Below are 21,554 nucleotides of genomic sequence, written 5' to 3' on the forward strand. Positions count from 1 at the left end.
CAGAAATAAGTAAAAGGTTCAAAAATAACAAAGGGAATTACACAGAGTTTAACAGTTGTGCTTAATAAAGCTTCAGAATATCAGAGATCTTAAACTTTTCATAGATGATAGTTTCAATGATTCGCCTTGCCGGGAATCAAAACCAGGTCTGCTTGCTTAATGTTAATAAATAACTTGGTGAATCTAGTATTCCACCAAGTTGCTTAACAAGTACCCACAGTCACAATACTAGAATCCTCAGTGCTATTTCATGCATGCCAAGGGACTTGTTGGGAAGGATGCTTCCGCAAACATGGGTAGCAGATTTGCCTAAGGGCAGTCACTGCAGTGTTAATCTGGGCATTAAACTTAAACTCTCCTCAGACCAGCCTACATTTCTCTATGGAGCAAAGATGATGACTGCCATATGGCTAATGTGGAGGTGTAGTTTCCCAAGATACTAACCCTGAGAGGGCCCCTCTGACATCCCTGCACCTTCTTCTAACATTACCTCTTCATCACCTGTGCCTTATGCTCCATCAATATTCTGCACCATTTCTGTGGCTGGGTTTGTGCAGCGCGGTGTGATTATGGCAGCAAATCCTGTCTCACAAATGCTACAGGATACATTAGAAAAGCTGACTTCCCATCATGAGCACCACTGATGTAATACCCTCCTGGTTGCTCAGGATGAATGTAGTATTTTATGCACTAGAAATTAAAGAGGAATCATAATGGAGATATTTAAGAAGAGACTTCCCAAATCCATCATAGAATAAAAAATGTGACATTTCATAATTCCCCTCCTCCTACTCTGCACCCCGCAAAATAGTTCTGTCCATTTATTGCTTTCAGTCACAAATCGGTATGTGAGACACCATTTTAACTTAGTTAGTATCCTGTGAAGCAGCATTCATTGGCTCCAGGATCAACAAAGCAAAGCTGGGCTTGCTTTGCTACAGGGTACTGACCCGTGACCCCATATAAAGGGCACTATTTAATTGCAAGTAGTCGTTGTTGCTTTACAGTCAATTCACTTTACAGTATATTCTGCGCAGCGCTTTGAGACGTCTTGAAGACGTAATAAGCTGCTATTTCAAATGCAAGGATTATTATTATTTACACTAGCCATGATGGCAGCAGAAGTCTCAGGAGCAAACCAATGGGAAAATGCCACATTTTTCACCCGCTTGAAATAAAAGACTAAACAAACAAAAAAATTGCAGAACACAAAACAAAATAAATGCTGGTTGAAATTAAAAGAAAAAATAAATGACATATTAATGCATCAAAAAAAACTACAAAAACAACAAACAACAAAATTACATTTGTAAAGCGCCTTTCACGTTGGGAGGCCATCCCAAGGCGCTGAAGAAAGATGCTCCTGGATCTCAGAAAGAAATAAACTCACAAAGATGCTCCTGGGTCTCCATATTCACAAATTGGTCTGTCCTGATCAATGCTACACATCTGAAGAGAGGTCTGGATTTTCACATGGTCTCAGACTTAATGCTATTGTCTTAAAATTTCACATTGTGCAGGATTTGGAAAATTCTTCAATTTAGTCTTCATTAAGAGCCTGTTTCCAGTAATTCCTCTTTGCAGTAAGGAAATGAAATAATGCCTTGTAGTTTTAACAAAATAACATTCATTAACACATCGGAAAATATCTATTGCCTATCTGTCTGCACTGGCCTGCTTCAGGTCCCCCGCACTTTCCATCCTACAATCGGCAGTCGGGCATTCAGCATCTCTGACCCACACTCTGGAACTCTATCTCGCAATTCTTCCGCCTCACCCCCTCTCTTGCCTCCTTCAAGTCTGGTCTGAAGACCTTCCTCTTCAACCATGTCTTCGGCCACCCTCCCACCACCTGCCCTCCTCCCCTTCTGACCCCAACTCCCAGCTCGGGACCAAAATCCGATTGTCCAGCGCCCTGAGACGTCTTTCCGATGTGAAGGCACTATAGAAGTGTAATTTATTGTTGTTGTCTTGACAGACAATTCAAATAACATTGCAGTCATTACACAGTGATTGTTCGTTAGAAGACTAATTACCTTCAACACATATATTTTCTAGTTGATGTAAGTACTATATAAGTTCAGGATAAAAGACTGAACTTTAAAGCTTGCTACCCTGGTACCAGACCATAGCATGGGATCTAGCTGTAATTATGCCATAATGATATGCCTGTTGCTAAGCAAATTATGTCATAATAGGTTACTCCTTATCATTAATCTAATAAGGCTGTAAGGGTTCTTGCTTTGAATTTGCTACGGCTGTTACACATCTGATGAAGAGGAAGAGCTAGAATGTGAATAATAAAACTGAATGTTTTATTTTGACAGTCAGGTTTTTTCAAATTTCAACTGGTTGATATGCATACATCAATTCCCAGGATCTCATCCATTTAGATGAGATATTATAGCTGTTTTCAATCTCCATTACAGACACAGACACAGAAGGACAGGAGTATGGCAGTAGTAAGTTCTTACAGTACATGATGAACACTTATAGACAAGATAAAAGGTGACTTGGTGTGTTTATTTATTTGAGTAAAGAATCATTGCAATACCCTGAGGAGTATTCTGATACATGCTAATGCCTATCAGAAGCCAATTCAACCAAATCATACATCTATAAAAATGTTTTTTTTAAAAAAACTGCTTTAATATCATCGCAAGATGTGAATCATCTATGAATAAGTCAAACACACAATTAAAAGAATGTTACATTAAATATTGTAGATTAAACTTTTCAAGCAAAGTGGTTTATGGTTATACATGTCAAACAAGAACTTTAAATTGCAAATAGAAACATTGCTCATTGTTCATACTGTAGTTTGTTCTACTTTTAAGTACATGACAAGATCCTATTGATAAGAAATTATGCAGATTAATTTTTTGAGATTAGAGATATTAATGCATTTTTAGTAGCATTTTTACTTGAGCAAATTGCTGTCATGCACAGAACCATATCTACAAGTCACATTACTTCAAATAATGCATTCAGAAAACAACTACATTCATAAAAAGACATGGCACTCTGTCAAAAATAAGGTAAAAGAGGGGAAAAAAAAATTCTGACAAGGCACAATGACAAAACAATGCATATTTACAAAAAAAAGGTCAAGTGGCTGCACATAAAATAACTGACATATGCTTAAGGTTTTATATCTCTTGACCATTAGTCAATCAAGCTGCAAAAAAAAATGTCACCTGACACAAGAATAACATTTCCTCATCAAATATATTTCAAGTGCTGCAATGTGGCTGTTAACTGCTTCAGGAGGAAGCAGAACATTGATTCTATTATGTACATCAGAATAGCTTTTACACATTTTGACACTAAAAACATAAAATATGCAGGACTGGAGTGTCGTACGAACAAAGCCTACACAACAGTACAAAAAGACTACAAAGTAGTGGAATGCCTTACTGAACTTTGTTTTTTTTAAACGACTGATATTAACTTACAGGCAATGACTGTGTTTGTGTAAACTGTTGAAAAATAACAGGTAATTAACTCAGTCTATTTTTGCTATTTTTAAATCAAGGTTATAAATCCCGAATTTACACCAGTTTAAAAGATGAGCACTTTGAGGTTAATAATTTTATATTTCTTACACCGTCAATGGTTTCCAGATTGCACATCATTAAATTATTTTACCAGAAATTACTGAAAAATTATAAAACTAACAGACTCGGCTACTTGCGTTTCACTTTATTTAAAGCCACGATTAACCATCTTCAAAATACAGTATGTTTTCAAATATCAATGTAATGTGGCTTTAATTTATAGAACAACACAGAACAGTGTATATGTATGTACAAAATGAACAGTGGAGGGCTCAGATAGAAATGTTGCCTTGGAAATCATAATGTGATTTTAAAAAATACATTGGTTTTAGGTCTTGAAGTCAGGATGAAGCCAGGACTTGGGGAATTTGAGGGAGCTATACTTGTATCCAAATAGCTAATAAAGCAATTTAAGATGATTGATTCAACTTCTGGTTTGGACACTGACATTTGGTTATTAGGCCTGTAAGAAATGAGATGCCTATACAACATATTTGTTATATTTTATTTCTTTTCAAAGAGGCGGCACAGACACGATGGGCTGAATGGTGGGTTTTTCGATGGGTTATTATCTGGCACTTGGCTGTATTTAATAAACCCTTAAGGCGAGAAAGAATAACTGATTTGGGACATAAACTGCAGTATCTTTCAGGGTGTCTAATGTTTAAGGAACAAAGACTAAGTGTCTAAGGACATCAGGACTTTAGAAACAATGCATAGTTTATAGAATTGACCGGGCCTTAAAATAATTTAACATTATAGTTTCCCCAAACTTATCAAATTAATAATATTTTTTTATAGTTGTGCATGGTCTACTGCAGTATATATGTGCCAGCAGATAATAAACCTGGGGAAACCTATAAACTAATCCCAGCTACCAAAACAAATGAAATAAAAAAAAACGTACAGTTGAACTTTCTATTTGGTTTCAATTGTGTGGAAAACCAAACTAAATTAGAGAAATACCAGTTTAGGGAAAGGTTTTTAGGTCAAAGTCAGCAATAAGTAGAATCTGAGTAAACAGGTGACAATTCACTCACTACAGGAGAATACCATTAGTTCAGTTAAGATCAATTGAAGTGGCTTTGTTAAAATGCTGTGATGTAATAACATGATGTTGAGGTTAAAATGATGCGTCGATGAAATGGACTGAAGCTCATTTCTACTAAGGGAATGCAGTCACAATAAGCAACAAAGGAGCCCATGCAGTGTTGCAGGGCAGGACAGTTCAACACTTGTGAATTTAATGTACATGAATAGCATTTTTGGGCTAGGAGTGAAATGTTTCTGATAAAATGCTAATAGATCCAAAACAAATGTTTCACGTATATGAACAAGAAAAATACCCTTTTGAACAGTTACATTTTAACATATTCAATTATTTGATGATCTTTTTGAATAATTAGGAAGCACTTACATTTTTATTTAAATTTTTTTTAATACGTAAGGTTTTTTTAATGCTAAAAAAGCACACCTGAACTCCTCCAATTAAATTCTGTCCTTAGACAATTGTCCTGCCCTGACACAGTGCTGTGTAAGTACCAGTTATTGTCAGGTCCTATTAACAGCCTGAGAATTACCCGAATAAGATGATGATTCAAAGCATACATGAACTGTTTAGAGAAGATAACGATCGCCAACATACTGAAAAAAAATTAAACACATTTTGGATGTGCCATATAAGCAATAAACTTCATATGTACTCTCTCGCAGAACTGATGCAAAGATAAACAATTCATGGATTTGAACTTCTGTTTTAACTTTGAAGGAATGATCCAGGATATGACTGTCCATACTTAAGCTTCCTTTTCTAAATTCCTAGCCTCGTTACAAAATATCCACGAGAAATCATGTCATTCACAAAAATGAAACAGGCAGGGGTAAGTACAGTTTTGTTATTGAAAGCAAAGTTTTGTTTTGCTTTCTTTCCAAAAGAAATATAATTCAAAAACATGAAAATTTAAGGAATTGAGAATTCTGTAGCCTTAGAGAGTATTTGTTTTATAATAGTCTATCAAGGCAAGCCTGCATCCATATTCATTGCTTAATTATGTAGATTCTTTTATATTAAAAAATATAACAAGGGCTTGCTTTTTCTTACTGTCATGACTATTATGTCATTTAACAGCAGCGGTGGCAACCAATTTACAACCGCGAACAACACATAACTATCACGAACAATCCCTGCCCCTGCCTCATTAAAAAAATGCCTTTTTTTTGGTGGAGGGAATAAAAGATGAATCAGAATTTGTTTGTTTAACTCATCTTGCTTTGAGTTGAAATTGAGGTTGAATTATTTAATATTTATTATTAATAATATTTAATATTTCCCACTTCCTTTTGATGCCCACTTTATTCAGTGATCTCTACACAGAGATTAACTAATTTTCGGTAACTTTCCCCAAGATCTTGTGCAAATTGTGCTGTAAACCTGCAATTAATATTGCATAAACATTTCACATTAATAATGGTTTTCATGTTACTTTGTTCCCATTAAAAACTTGTATTTAATTCTGAATATGAAATACTTCACTCATTTAGGGAGGAGATCTTTATCATCATTTGTGTCTTATGTACTCGCTTATTTACAACCCATTATTTTTTGGAGGATGTTAAATGAGCATGCTCAATTTCCTTGGTTAATGCATTCATTTTGTCTGTCCAGTATTCGGTGCTTTCCTGTAGCTGAGCAGAGAGTTCTCCAACACGCTGGATCCAATACGATTTATCTGGTGCCACTGAATCAGTTAGCCCAGATTTTGCAAGATCCTTCCTAATTAAATCTTCCACTCTCTCCCTTTGAGAACCACTGAATGACCCTTGTTCAAGCCCCAAGTAGGAGTTTAAAGTGGTTGTTGCATCAGAAACCATGGCCCCTTCAAATAAAGATGCTCTCTGCCCAGATAACCCGTGGAGTTCTGCTTTAGTTTCCAATTGTGCTCTGAGAGAAAGAATTATCTTACTAAAGGCTTCTAACTGCTGTTCAAGTTGATGGCGTTGGACCTGCTCCTTTTCCAGCTGTCTTCTTTGTTGTAAATGTTCCTTGTTCAGGCTATTTAACTGTTACATGTCAAACAGAAAATATTACACAACATTAAAAATCAGGTACTCTATTTCAGTATGAATTTACAGTCAAGATAACCAATTTAATATATATTCCTTAAAATTAAAAACAATTCTTGTGTGGAGAAATAGCAGCAGAAAAGCACAACAACACATTTGCGCTGCACCGGTATAAAAAGTTTTAAAAAGTTTTCAAAATTCTGAGGGGATACGATAGGGTGAACAAGGAGAAACTATTTCCACTGACAGGTGGGTCAGTAACTCGAGGACACCGATTTAAAATAGTTGTTAAAAGAAGCAGAGGGGAGGTGAAGAGAAATGTTTTCACACAACGAGCTGTTTGGATCTGGAATGCGTTGCCTGAAAGGGTGGTGTAAGCCGATTCGGTAACAACTTTTAAGAGAGTAGATAATTATTTGGGGCGGACAAGTTTGCAGGGCTATGGGGAGAGAGCAGGGAAGTGGGATTGATTTGGATAGATCTTTTAAAAGAGCTGTCCCAGACCTGATGGGCCGAATGGGCTCCTTCTGTGCTGTATAATTCTAAGATTCTATTAAAAGAACAATGAACAAAAGACCATTTCACAAAACTTTCAATTTATTTCATTAATTACAAAAAAATGGTAAACTTATTTTCCATTAAAACCTACCACATACCCTTTTCGTTTGGATATGATATGAAATATTGCAATCAGTACTGTGATACAATGTCTCAAGTTTGAAGCTGTCAGTTATAAAGTCAGATTAATTTGGAGACATTTATTAAATCACACATCTCATTCTATCTGAATTTCTATGTGCAATAGAAAATTACATTTGTATAGCGCCTTTCACATTGAGAGAATTTCCCAAGGTGCTGGACAATCAGGGATTTGGGCATTAATGTCTTGTTTATGCTTATTGTTGAAGAGAATTGCAAAATTTTCACAGCGATTTGCTATGAAAAGTGCAGTATAAATTCAGTATGAGCAGTGAGTTCTGAAAGTGAATGGGTCTGACCACCTTGAGAAGGTGGTTTTGGTACCGCATCAATTCACAAGTGTACTTTGCAAGTGTACACACAGTGAGTGTGAATCGATTCAGTCTTTACTTAAAACTTATCTCCTGAAAGTTCTTGGGAAGTCAATTGGATACGACCTACACTTTAAAAAGATTTTTAAAAACTAACAGCTGACATTGGTGTGGTCACCACCAATGCAGCTAAAAGCATAACATAATACACTTAGCTTCCTGTTCCACAATGCTCTCTGCTGCAAGCGATATTGCTTCACTTCAAGCAGTATAAACAGGCATAATGTAAATGTAATATATACATTGGGTACTCTATTTGATACTCTATATTTTCTATAATGCTGTGTAACTCTTACTAGTGAACAATCTGATATTTGAGAACAGGGTGAGTTGAGTTATAACAGAAGAATCCATGCTCATCTCTAATAATAAATAGCTTAGGTTTTGCAAATGAATAGTACATTATCTGATTATTTCCTTGTGCAGTTAATTCCTCAGAATACTACATATAATAAAAGGAAAAGCATGCTATCATTATTTGTTGTTTAAATGCTGCAATAAGTTTTGAAATCCAGTAGATGGTGTCTAGGGACTGACATTTTCTAAGGTCTGAGATGGTTTCCATCAGACGGAGAAACCAATCACAAGAGTGTACACGTGAACCATTTCATTACACAAGTTAATATGGAAACAGGAAAACAGAATTATTTGATTAAAACATTTTATAGAAAGTTATGAAGAAATGTCAATGAAAAAAATATGGCCACTTCTGACAACAATATACAATGAACAGAATCAGTTTAAACTGAATATCAAAGAATATTTTTGATATATTCAGTTTAAACGTGTGTAAAACAAATATAATTTCTTCCCCCGTATTTGGTTTGCAAACAAATAAATGATGGAGAAAAAGCCTTGACTGTGCCTTCATTTTCAACAGGGGAACGGGACTTAAGGCATGCGCCAGTAATAACCTTTAGCTTTGCTGTCTGTCTTGCTGTCTTTCGCAAAGATGAGCTTGACTCACTCACGCAAAATAAACACTGCAACATTTGAAAATTAACTACAAAATGTGTTTGTACTTTAAACATGCAGACATGTTAGACAACTATAACTGGCAAAAGTGGTAGTAAAGCAGTGTTGTATACAGGGAATAGGAGCAAGGAACTGCAATGCGGATTTTTGTTTTGAGTTGTGAATTAGATACAGATGTAACTACTAATGGCAGTCACGTAAAATTCTTTAAAATGGATGATTCCCTTCAATAAATTGCCTGTGCAAACAGTAATATATTATAAAGTAATAAAAACACAGCAGCAAGCCTGAAATGACTCAAACAATATCCAGGATAAGGTTACATTTAAAATATTAAAGAAATCTACAAGTTTCCCAAACTATTTTAAACACTAACTTTAAATGATGAATTCTAAAGCAATAGGCATCCTAAATATTTTTTCCTAGTAAATCTAATTCTCTCAGTTAGACACAAATTAAACTGTGGCAATTTTTCTGATGTCACCGCAGACATAATTTTCCATTAAAGTAAAATGAAATGAGACATTTCATTTATTACTTAAACTGAAACTTTGGCTGCAAAGTTGCAGAAATTACCTCTGAAATTTATACTGAGGTTACGGACTCATTATTTTAAACATCTTAGTCTGAATCAATATCTGTAATGATTCATTCTTTTGATTAAGAAGTGACTCCATCTGTAGGTGTCAGATAATTACTGAGATGACCTATAATATGAATGTTTCACAACTCGCCTACTTCACTTCTTACTCCCTCAACAGCCTAATGACTTCCTTCTACAGCTTTTTATAGAATGCCTTATCCTCTTGGGAGTTTCACTTCTGTTACCTTTAGACAAAATGCAGACATTCCCATATAGAGTAAAAAAATTATGGACCAGATATAAATTGTTGGGTCTGTGACAGAATCAAAACAACCTCATTGTTAGGCAGAATGAAAGAACATTTTGACATTAAAGTACAGCTAACAGAATTTTGGTTTGCTGCACTTTAGTTTTTTTTAAGCATTTTCAAATGTTTCAAAAATTCATAGTAGTGGGGAAATAAAATAGATGTTGTCCATGTTTTTGTCTGTCAACTACTGAACTGAGTCCAGTGGTATTTGACGATTCATACAAAACTTGAACAGGAATGAAAAGGTGAATATCCTTTTGACTGACTACATTAGTTGTTTTCTGTTATGGGTCTTAACTTTTGGAGAACTATAACACTTTTGTTTATCAGCAATCCAGGCCTATACAACAATATTATAGTTGTATATAAAACAGGGCTGCAAAGTTTTATCAACAGTCACTAAATGAATCAATATGCTTATAATTCTGTGTTTTTTCTATTATAGTATTCAACAAATTTAATTTTCAGAAAACCAACATTGCAGAGATTGCATGATAGCAAACAATGACTTCCAGCCATTGCTAATGTTTCAGTTCCCAATGGAGGTATTTTTACTGTGTGCAATGTGACTTGAGAACCGGGCTAACACTGTCACTAATGTGATAGCTTAAATATATTTTAAAACTGAAATTTAAGACCTGACGTTCCTTTTTATGTAAAAGACTGAAATGAAACCCTTTCTAACAACTGTTTAATGAACCACTAATGGAATTTGATCAGTGTCAGCGTTCCTATTGCTGTTGTGAAAAATAATGGTAGAGTAAGTGCTGATACAAATGCACCAGACAATTACAATCACCTGTGATAATGAGCTTTTAACGCTTAATGAGCCATTGGTTGGGGATAAAGATTGAAAGCCCCAAATACAGCTGTGGAAATGAAAGTGTTTAAGTAGCAAATTTGGAAAAGCTGATTTTTGTTTGAGATCCTATACCCAAGGGTGGCAAACAAATTAAGATATGCAGTACGCAAATGTAAACCAATAGATCACAGTTGACTGTAACTATCTTTAAAGTGACTGTAAATATGTTGCATGAAAATAAGTGTCCAATTGCAGTGCTCCGTGGAATACCTGGGAACCTTTACACCTGTCTGCCTGCTTTCAGTGGCTGGTCTACTGCTTGTTGTTACTGAGGTCCATGTAGTAGGTGCCGACCAACAAAATATTGCTTCAATTACTACCTTCTTAATGCACTTGACCCTTCACTCTCTGACACCTCCCGACCTCTCCGACCTCCTCACTCCCCATTACATCACCTGGCGCCTCCGTTTGACTGGCACCAGCCTCCTGCTCGTCCACTGCCCCCTCTGTCCCACCATCGGAGGTCACGCTTTCAGCCACTATGCCACAAAACTCTGCAATACTCTCCCTCAATTCCTCCGCCTTGCCCCCTCTCTCCCCTTTTCCAAGTCCTGCCTGAAAACCTTCCTCTTACATGCTTACAACAAGCAGTAGACCAGCCACTGGAAGCAGGCAGATAGGTGTCAAAGGTTCCCAGGTATTCCACGGAGCACTGCAATTGGACAACTTATTTTCATGCAAACATATTTACAGTCACTTTAAAGATAGTTACAGTCAACTGTGATCCACTGGTTTACATTCGGCTATGTACTGCACATCTTAATTTGTTTGCCGCCCTTGGATATAGGGTCTCAAACAAAAATCAGCTTTTCCAAATTTGCTACTCACATCCAGCGGCCCCGGCTCGGAGTCAGGCTCCGCCAGTGTTAAGCGATCTGAGACGCTACCCTGCATGGAGTGTGCTACATGAGTGCAAGTTGTTGTTGAATAAACAGCAAACTGACCGATTCCAGAGATATCCTCTGGGAGTTGCTTTATTGCCAGTGGGAATGAATTACTAAAGAATGACGGCCTTATAGGGCATTTTAGACAAGAGAGATACCTCAGTCTCCTTGGTAGACCTGAACCTTTCATGCATTGCACTTCTGTTATACCAAGGTTTGACCAGGAGTTAAATACTTATTTTTCAATATGCTTTTCAGCCAATACCTATACCATAATAAATGTACCCTTTTCCCTTGAAGATTTTAACTCCAGTTTCTCAGAAGTCAGTAACATTCAACATGGACGGTATATTGGTTGGTGCTATCTCCTGACATTCTGCTCCTGATTACATAAATCTACAATGGCACTAAAATTATCAAACACAGAAAGATCAGGCTCTTTGCTCTTAAAGAGTTGGGAGAACTTTGGATAGAATCTGAGCATTGATTTCACAGTTCCAATCTACCAGGGACATTTCTCTGTAATTGTACCTGTTGGTTCAGGAGCTGTACTGACTCAACATTGGTCTTCAACCTGTTGTGCATGTCTTCAATGGTTGCAAGCTTTTCTGCTATGAGACTCTCCTGTTCATGCCTAAATGCAAACGGTAAAGAAACAATTTATTGTCTTCTGTGAATAAAGTACTAGGGGACTATGTTGACTTAAAATTTGTTCATGCTGGAATGAATAGTTTTGAGCGATCAGATTTACTGCCAGCTTTATAGACAAACACTGGCAGCAAAAGCACCTCCTGCAGACTATCAGGTTTCATACTGGTTATGGAAATCATTCCCCAACTTATTAATTACCATTACTCCTTTTTGAGGGGGAGGGACGAGATTATCTTTTCTCTGTGGATGGTTCTTAACTGTTTGATGACCGACTAAAACTGGTTGCTGTTTTTTTACTGCTGGAAGCAATGCAAGATTTCTTCCAACTTGAAAAGATAGGAGATGGAGTCCTGTGGAGTATTGGTTAGAGCACTCAACTTGCAAGTGAGAGGATCCTGTTCAAGTCACAGGCAGAGTGAAAGCTTAGGCAAGTTTCCTTACTCCACATGCTCCGTTTACCTAGCAGTAAGTAGGAACACTGTTTTTTGTTGATTGGCGGATTGCTTTTCCGGGGTAATAATCCCTTCAAAAATGTATCTGGTCACTCAATTCACGACTGTTTGTCGGATACTGCTGTGCAGTTTCACCCACAAAATATACAATATATTCTGTGAAGCTTGTTGAGATGTCTCAATGACGTGATAAGGCGCTAAATCGAATGCAAAGATTACTATTATACGTACTGTATGTGTGCACCAAACTATGCCTGTAAAAACCCTGAAAAGTGGCAAGTTAATTTAAGCGTTTAATTTGGGTTTGTGATGTGAACAAGAGTCTAATTTGTCTAACGTTAGTGAACTTTTTATTCTGTAGATTTAATGGATATCCCATTCTATACATGGAATAAATCATTCTCTTGGGTTTGCAAATAGTGCCTTAGACCCAAACGCTTGCAAAAAGATTTAATAAATGGATCCAGAGGCTGTTTTTCAAGATAGGAAATACAATTTGAAATGTTATTTTAAATTTAGAGTATATATAGGACTATGAGCAAAAGAGTGACAGGCAGAGAGCAGAGATTCCAAATTGATTTGCCCTGCTTGCGTTTATTCAGCAGTGGTAAAAATCTTTTCTTCTGAAACCACCTCTCAAGCTGTGAGCTGAATTTAGACCGACATTTTCACCATCAATTCAATGCCTTTTTTGTAGTAGTGCTAAAATTGCACTATAAATGGGCCATTTACCTCAATATGGACAAGAGTAAGATTTTTGTATTTTGGAAAAATACAAACTGAATGTCTTCTAGAAAACAAACCTTACCTGGATCATTTATTTCCATCTTCCCTAATCTTAATATTATGGTTAATTGCACCAGTTTATTATAAACCACTCTGTCTCCTGGGGGAAAGTTCTGCATAGATATTCCTTGATTGCCAAAAGTGATCAAGGAAGGAGCCCAGAATATTCATCCATCCCCACATTCCAACCTTGACCTTCTTCCCTATACAGACATCATCACTCCTCCCTCAGGCCCTGGCAGCACAGAACCCTCATGCCTTCTGAAATATTTGTTCGTCTCAGTCCTCGCCTTGTTGGGGTTGTGGAAAAATGAATAATTCAATCATTGCAATATAATTCAGTGCAGTACAAAAGTATACTCTGTTGAAAATGCAGGGCTTAATAAAGAATAAAGCACCAGCTGGACTCTTCAAAACACTTAAATCTTTAAAACCTGTTAAAATTAACAACACAAAAATAAGATATGTAAATCGTTCATGCTATTGAACAAATTATATAGAACATGTGGGTGAAACCAGGGCCAATTTACTAGATTTGCCACGGTGTCATATTGCCTAATACCTGGGCGTCTCTGTGGGTCATACTGATAGAAATGTGTGAACGTGTATAATATAGAACTTTGGACATCATTAAAGGGTTCTCACAAGTACACAGCTAAACCTCCAAAGTTTGAGGTTATGATACTTCTGTCAAAATAGATTTTTTTAAAATTACGCAACATCTGTTATTTAATTCTTGGTGTCTGGAATATTTAATCTATTCTATTTATGTAAAATACCACCGTGTGCAGTCGACATTTCAGTGTGGTACTGAGATCTGGATCTGAGAAAGCAAAGAATCAGAGGTTGGAGGCTTTTAGTACATGCCGTGTGAGCATGTTGGAAATCAGCTGGCAGGACAGAATGACCGACCCCAAATTAATGGGGGATTTTGTGTAGACAGTGCATGAGACATCAAAAAAAATTGTGATGAGCAGGACATTTGATTGTATTCTATGCAGTTTGGGATGCTTACTTTTCAGAGTATCACAGCAGAGTTTCAGACCATTCAATCTCATTCTGCTAGAAAACCAATTCCCACTTTCCCCTGGAGCTCCCTTGACTGTTTTTGGAAGTGTTTTTTCCCCCTTAAATGGTCGCCGCTAAAATAGTTTTTTTGTTGATTCATCTTTTGTGTGTGTGTGTGTGTGTGTGTGTGTGCGTGTGTGGGGTGGGGTAACAGAAAAAGAGAAGACAACTGGCAACAGAGAGGCCGACAACAGAGTTAGTAGCAAAAAGCCCAGCAACTCACCCAGAATAATTCCCCAATTTCACCTCCAACCAACACTCTAAACTCTCTATTTTGCTACAGTACCAGTTACGTCTTAACCGAGTCCAGTGTCTGACCTCTATCATCCTTCCTGGCAGCCTCCTCCACCTGTTGATTATTCTCTGTAAAGCTATACTGTAGTGTATTTCCCTGTGCCTATCCTAAAATGGCCCTTTGTAACTCTGAAGCTGTGATATGCTTTCATGGTGCATCAGGAACCATTTTCCCGGGGTTTATTTTCATTATCCCATTGAATATACTGAATACCTTTTTAAGGTTCTTTCATCCAAGACATCTCTTTTCTGGGCCAAAGAGGCCTAGTTTATCTATTATTCCTCATAGCTTATTCCTCTAACACTGGTGTCGATTCTTGTTGCTCGTCTTTGTATTACCTCTAAGCCCTTGGCAGCTCCCTAAGACAGGTTGGCCAGAGCTGCATGCAGGACTCCAAGTGAAGCCTGGCCAAAGCATTATACAGTATGAGCATGACTTCTGGAGATCTAAACTCAATTGATTTGACAATGTTGGCCAGCATGCTGTGAGCCTCGTTTATCAATGCCTCACAATGTTTCAACATTGTGAGCGATGAGTCAACTAAAACCCTGAAGTTTCTTCCAATTTCTCCCTTGGGAAGCTCCATTCCCATCCATGATGTTCACGTACCTCCTATTTTTACTTTCTATATGCAATACCTCACATTTATCGCAATTGAATTGCATTGGAGAGAGTTCAGAGCAGGACAAGGAATTATCCTAGGATTTCAAGTTTTAAGCTACGAAAAGAGAATCACAATACAGAATTTGTTTCCATAGCAGAAAAGTAGATTGACATATGATCTGAGTCCTGACATCTATATTATCCATGTCTCTCAAAATTTAAATAGGTTATTTAACTGAGATTGTGATGGTAGAATGAGAGGACAAAATTCTGGAGATTAGAAGATTTTTTTTATACATAGAAAAATGGATAAGAATTCCAGCAAAAACAGTTAATGCTATGCTGATTAATTCCTTTAAAAATCAGTTGTAAAAATATTTGTTTAAGATCAGGATTGAAAGTTATAAGGATAAGCACTGATAGATGATCAAATACTCTGTGAAAATGATTCCCCATCACTGGACTCATGGGGATGTCATCTATAGAGTGCAATTGTTTAGGAGGAAAATAATGCAGGTAATCATATTTCACTGATAACCTGGAGTGTTGCAAGATGACATTGGTGATGAGAAGAAATTTCAGAGCTTTTATGTGCTTAGAAGATTTATTTGTAGTTAGTCGCCTTCCTCATTTAATTTTAAAAAATGGAATAGTCCAACATAAGGCAAAGGTGCCTTTTTTCTTTCCAAAGAATGAGCTTGGTGTACAGAGGGTTTTTTCTCATTTCATATGTTCCCATGTTCTCAGCTTTAGTAACATTTAATTAGACTCGATATCACAAAATCAAAATGGCAGACTTTTTTTAATATTGAAATAAACTTGTAAAAGATTAAATCTAGCTGCAAAATTACAGCAGGACTACATGAAAAATTAATTTGTGCTGCATTTTCAGGGTGTAATTGGCGCTTAGTACAAAGTAATATTTTAAAATGGTAATGGTTTAACTGGCATCAATTGGAATGATTATAAAATATTCCATTTTGCAAGCCAGTAAAACACAGCACCAAGACAGTTCAAAAATTATAATGTAATAAAACAGTTCTTTTCAAAGCATGCTTTTGTTTGGCTGGCGTACAGCAAATTGTAATACCTCTGCATATTGGAAGCTGCTAAGGCCAGTGAACTGGTGTCTAAACAAAAACCGTACAGTAATTGTTAGCATACCAAAAAAATAAAAAAGGGGCCCAGAATATTTTTTCTGGATACCTGCCAGAACTCTTAGGCCAAATCCTGTTTTACTTTGCCAGGATCAGTCTTGACCTATCATTTTTAATAAGTGTACTTGTATTAGAAACAGCTCCTTGAAAGAATTTTTCTCTGGTAATAGGACATCAATGTCTTTACAGACAAATGTGCATTATCTCTTTGGATAGCCATGCTTCCTAACGTTGTACAATCCTGTTTAAAAGTTTTTCTTTATATAAAAAAAGTCAACCAGCTGAGGACTTAATGACATTAAAGTAATAACTCTTTTTGTATGGGATAATAGATAGCTGGGAATGAATTAAAGTTTTTAACATGCTGCCAGCTTTTTAAAAGATTATTTATATGTCCTGTAAAATCAAGTTAAAAAAACAACACATTTTCCTGCTAACCAGTAGTGAGATTTAAGCTGAGCAAAGATTTTCAGCTCTAAAATACATAGAGACGGTGAGTCCAAAAGAAGTAGGAAAAAAGGAGTAATAAAGACAAATGGCTAAGGTCGTGAAAATATACAGGATCAGGCAGCATGTGTTGCAGCTACAGATTTTTTTTCCCCTGCAGCAGTTTTTTAAAAAAATTGGTTTACAAAACTTTAAAATCAACAGGAAGTTTGAAAACAAAAGTCTAAGAACACAAGATTGCAGGGTTTATAGCTATCAAGCGGTTCATAATTGCAAATATTTTTGGAACGCTTAGCATGAGGTCTATTGTGCACCATGTGTAAACCATGTGAAAATAACTTACATTTATAAAGTGCCTTTCATGTAAAAGGAGGTCTCAGAATGCTTCATAAAAGGAGAATAATGAATAATGGTGATTGTTATGTAGGCATAAGCAGCAGCTAATTTTGTCACCACAACCTCACATCAATGAGAAGAGCAGTCAATTCATCTAAATAATAATATTAATTCCTGCATTTGATATAGTGCCTTATCAGGTTGTCGAGACATCTCAAAGCGTGGAGTAACATGGAGTCCTGTAGCTCAGGGGTTAGAGCACTTGCCTCGCAAGCGAGGCACCTGGGTTCGATTCCCAGTAGGGCGAAACGTTCGGCAAGTTTCCTTATTCCACACGCCTGATAATAATCCCTCAAGAAAAAAATAAATTTGGTCATTCAATCCACGACTGTGTATACAGTCAATTCACTTTACAGTATATTCTGTGAAGTGCTTTGAGACGTCTCAAAGACGTGAAAAGCGCTGTGTCAAATGCAACGATTATTATTTATTAAAGCTCTTCACAGGATATATTGAGATATGGACTGTCTGTGTATTTTGTGGGCGATACATGGAGGCCAATTGTGCACAACAATGTCCCACAAACAGCCATGGAGTGAGTGATCAATTTTCTTTGGGGGACTATTGGCCAGAACACCAGAAACCCACCCACCTTCCCTCTTTGAATAGAGCCATGGGATCTTTAACGTCCACCTGAATAGGCAGACGGGACTTCATTTTAAAGTCTCATCCGAAGGATAGCACTTCTGACAATGCAACACACCTCCAGCACTGTATTGGAGTGTCAGCTTGGACTATGTGATTCCAAGTCCTGTTGTGGGACTTGAACCCACAACCTTCTGACTCAGAGGCGAGAGTGCTACCCCTGAGCCAGGCTGACACACAATCTGAATTTTCTGGGCTAAATTTAGAGGGAGGAGGAATATTATGACATGGTGTGAAGAGGTAGATTACTTCCATTGGTTTGGTGGACCAGTAATGAGTCAATAACACAAATGCACAAATAATGGCACATGTGGAGTGAAACACTCATGCAAACCAAGGACCAAATAGCCTGTTTATATGCTGTAACATTCTATAATTAGTCAGGTCATCCATGGTAAATGCCTTACTTTTCTTTGAAATTTCCATTTCAAATAAGGGCTTACAATGTCAAAACATCCCAAATGTCTGAAAAACTTAACCAAAAAGAATAACTTCACAGTGCAGTTAATGTAATGTAGGTAACCGAGGCAGTGAATCTGCTCCAAGAATTTACTCAGATTATCGTACAGTTTAGTGTTGTTCTTGTACGTTAGGAAGAGCCAAATTGTTCTCACTGAAGCTTTGACACCCAGAATGCTGCATTCATACAGTTGGAGATCTCCGATGCAGAGACTGAATTGTATTCCCATTGGATAGCAAGAAGTGTCAGCCTGGGTATGATTGAAACAAGCATATAAAAATGTCAGTCCTGCTTTGGTTCCAAGTGAAATTTCTACAACTCATAAGGAACTGAGAATCTGAATGCACTGAAGACCTGCTGGAAAGTTGTCGAAGGGACTGCTCCTCAGTGAGCTTTGCTAAGCCAATTGTTTAGAATTTCAGTTTATAGAAATTTCAGGCCACGACAATGGACTGGCATCTTGTAAACAACCAGGGCGGCATTGCAAGGTCAAAGTTGAGTTCTCTGTACTTGTAGCTGCAGCATTGTAAATTGAACCTGATGAGAAGGCCTCAAAAGTAAACGTGGGTATCTTTAGGTCAATTGAAAGCGGCTTCCCAGACACACAGTTTGAATGAGATCAACTAGCATTACCGTCCGGCTCATCTCATTCTCATGAATTGTCTGACATCTAGAAATGGAATGATAAGCCTCTGGACTTTTCTTTCCTCTTTGTCTGCCTCCTGGCTAGCCGTACACATTATTCAGTGCTTTAAAAATACAACCACATTACAAAATGTTTGTAAAATGATAAACATTTCCCTAGCTACACACATTGTGCAAACATTTCAGCTCCTTTCTTGTGGTTTACATCATCTGAACCCTCTTTATATATTGTTTTAAGATGAAATATCTCTGTCATACTCTGTTCCTGCTGGTGCTTTTGTATTGTGTGGTGCATTCTGCAGCATCTGGCACATGTACAGATCAGCAGTAGTTTGCATTACAGAATAATTTCTATTTATTACAATGCCTCAATATACAAAAATGTCCTAAAGTTCTTTATACTGATTATTGTCAAATTAGTAATTGTTTGTTTGTAGGCCAACAGAGTGAATAACATGTTTATCAGGATTATTGTTAGTCAGAACCTTGGGAAAACTCCCTTTCTCTTTTCAGAGTATGAGGAGTCTTTAACACGCACATAAAGAGGCAGGTGCTGGACTTTGGTTTAATGCCTCATTCAAAGGAGTGTCAGCCTAGTCTACGGCCTCAAGTTCCAATGTAGAACTTGATCTTCTCACAAATGCATTGTTTCTCATAGTTTCAGGGGTTTTGTGGTGTTCAGTCACTTGTATCCTTTGGGCTTGCCAAGTATTCTTCTTAGAATACTGCTACCAGAAATAACTAGAACCTCGTGCTTTGTGGATTTGTGAAATTACTGCTACCAGGAGACAACCAGACCCTTATATACACTAACAACCTTTTATCAAAATTGCATGGTAATATTGGGTAAAAAACAATACACGCCAATATTTTACACTACACGCCAACTAAATGCAGGCGTGTAAAAAAATGGTTCTACAGTATCTGGCGGCTGGTGAAGACCACAAACTCCCCCACCCACCACCTGATTTTAATCAGCTGTGTCTGATACATGCGGAAACCACCATGATGCCTAAGAGTATCCAAACCAGACTGAGAGTTCCACATATGTATGTCACCAACACATGGACATTTCCCTATGTCTGGAATGGAATGTCCCTGGAGGGATGCACCCTCCCCTCCTTCCCTAATTCTGGGCAGTATTAAACATGGGTTGGAAAGATCCAAGGCTTAGGGATCTGAGAGTATGGAGTTTAACTTGCTAAACCACATAGCTTGCCACTCAAAGCACTGTCTGGCAAGCTTCCTACTGCTTGTTCAGCTAGGACCATCCGATCCATAAGGCTTTTGATTTGCAGGGTTAACAGGAGCTGAGTTATAGATTTAAAATACCCCTGTTCATCTACAGATCCTGAAATCTAATCCCCAAATAATATTTTTCGTCAACATACTGGTTTTAAAGATATTTTCCTTTTTCTGTACCCTATTTAGAATACTCCTGCTCAAAAAGCAACAGTACATTTCCAACTGCAATTTTTCAATTAAAGAATGTAAATGACCAAAGTTGAGAATTTAACATATCAACATTCATAAGATGTCAGTCGAGCTCAAAATCTGTATTGAACTACAGCAAATTTGCCTTTTAAAGAAGGATACACTGATAATTATACTCGGTTGGAAACAATTTGAGCTTTGAATCAGTCTCTAATTTCACTAACAAAATTGCAAGCAGCAGCTGCAGGTGTGGAGAGACCTAGACAGAGCATGATGTTACTGTTGAGGAAAATTTGATAATTCTAATAAGTCACGCAGCTTCAACTGTGTTCACAGCAAGCCAATATAAAAATTCAGGTCATAAATAATATTTCAGATTTCTCCAGTGAACCTTTGAAATTAATTTTTAGTAAAACAGAAACACTGCTGCATTACTACTTTAGGAATGTTAATCTTCCAACAACATTTTAAAGATTAAGAGGAAAGTGAACATATGTACAGGGAAACCTCATTATAGCAGCTGGCTCCAATGTCTCAACTGGGTTATAATAAAAGAATAAATAATTTGATTTAGAGCAGCGGTGGCCAACCACAGGGCTGTAAAGAAGGCCCCCACACCCCACAGAACATTTGCGCAAGTCTAGGTAAGTTTGTGTTCGATCGGTAGTGTGTTTTCTTAATTGAATATTTTTTGATTTATGGCATAAATTTATTCTGTTGGCCGATCACAAAGGTTGGCCAACACTGATATGGAGCCTTAAACAGGAAGCACTTCACAGGATATTCTGTAAAGTGCTTTGACCGTGTGTTTTGTGGGCCAATGTGGCAGCCAATCTTATAAGTGAAGCGCCAAATAATTATTGACTTCTCGGTCATCAGGTCATCACGCTCACAGTTACACAGGAAATGTCTGTAATGGCGCTCCCTAGACATAGTAACCTACCCATGCAGGATGTAATATCTTCAGCCAATCTCACAAAATTACAAGTATTTTCTTCCTATGGTTGATGTATGAAAAGCAAACTGCGTGGAACTCTGCGAGTCACCATCTCCAAAAAGGGAGTCAAGGCAGTTTTTAATTCACTTATTAAATTTGTCATTAATTCTCAACATTCTTTAATCGTCTCACACGTAGAACTTTATTAAATGCTTTCTGAAAATCTAGTTATAGATATCCCAAAGCATTCAAAACTTCCTGTCAGCTTTGGGTG

The 21,554-nt window shown here is 37.1% G+C and overlaps 1 protein-coding gene across 1 annotated transcript in view; it reads right to left on the reverse strand.

The window, feature by feature from the left end:
• Positions 1-5,542: 5,542 nt before the first annotated feature.
• Positions 5,543-21,554, reverse strand: part of LOC103190167 (interaptin) — a 183,819-nt gene continuing 167,807 nt past the window's right edge. Inside the window, exons 36-37 of the mRNA XM_042331688.1 lie at positions 11,836-11,938; positions 5,543-6,617 (exon numbers count right to left, since the gene is read on the reverse strand). Of these exons, the coding sequence (XP_042187622.1) occupies positions 6,153-6,617; positions 11,836-11,938 (568 nt within the window). The 3' untranslated portion in view covers positions 5,543-6,152. The remainder of the gene's footprint in view (positions 6,618-11,835; positions 11,939-21,554) is intronic.

The sequence above is a fragment of the Callorhinchus milii genome, unplaced genomic scaffold, assembly GCF_018977255.1.
Source record: "Callorhinchus milii isolate IMCB2004 unplaced genomic scaffold, IMCB_Cmil_1.0 Scaffold2, whole genome shotgun sequence".
Classification (NCBI taxonomy): Eukaryota; Metazoa; Chordata; class Chondrichthyes; order Chimaeriformes; family Callorhinchidae; genus Callorhinchus; species Callorhinchus milii.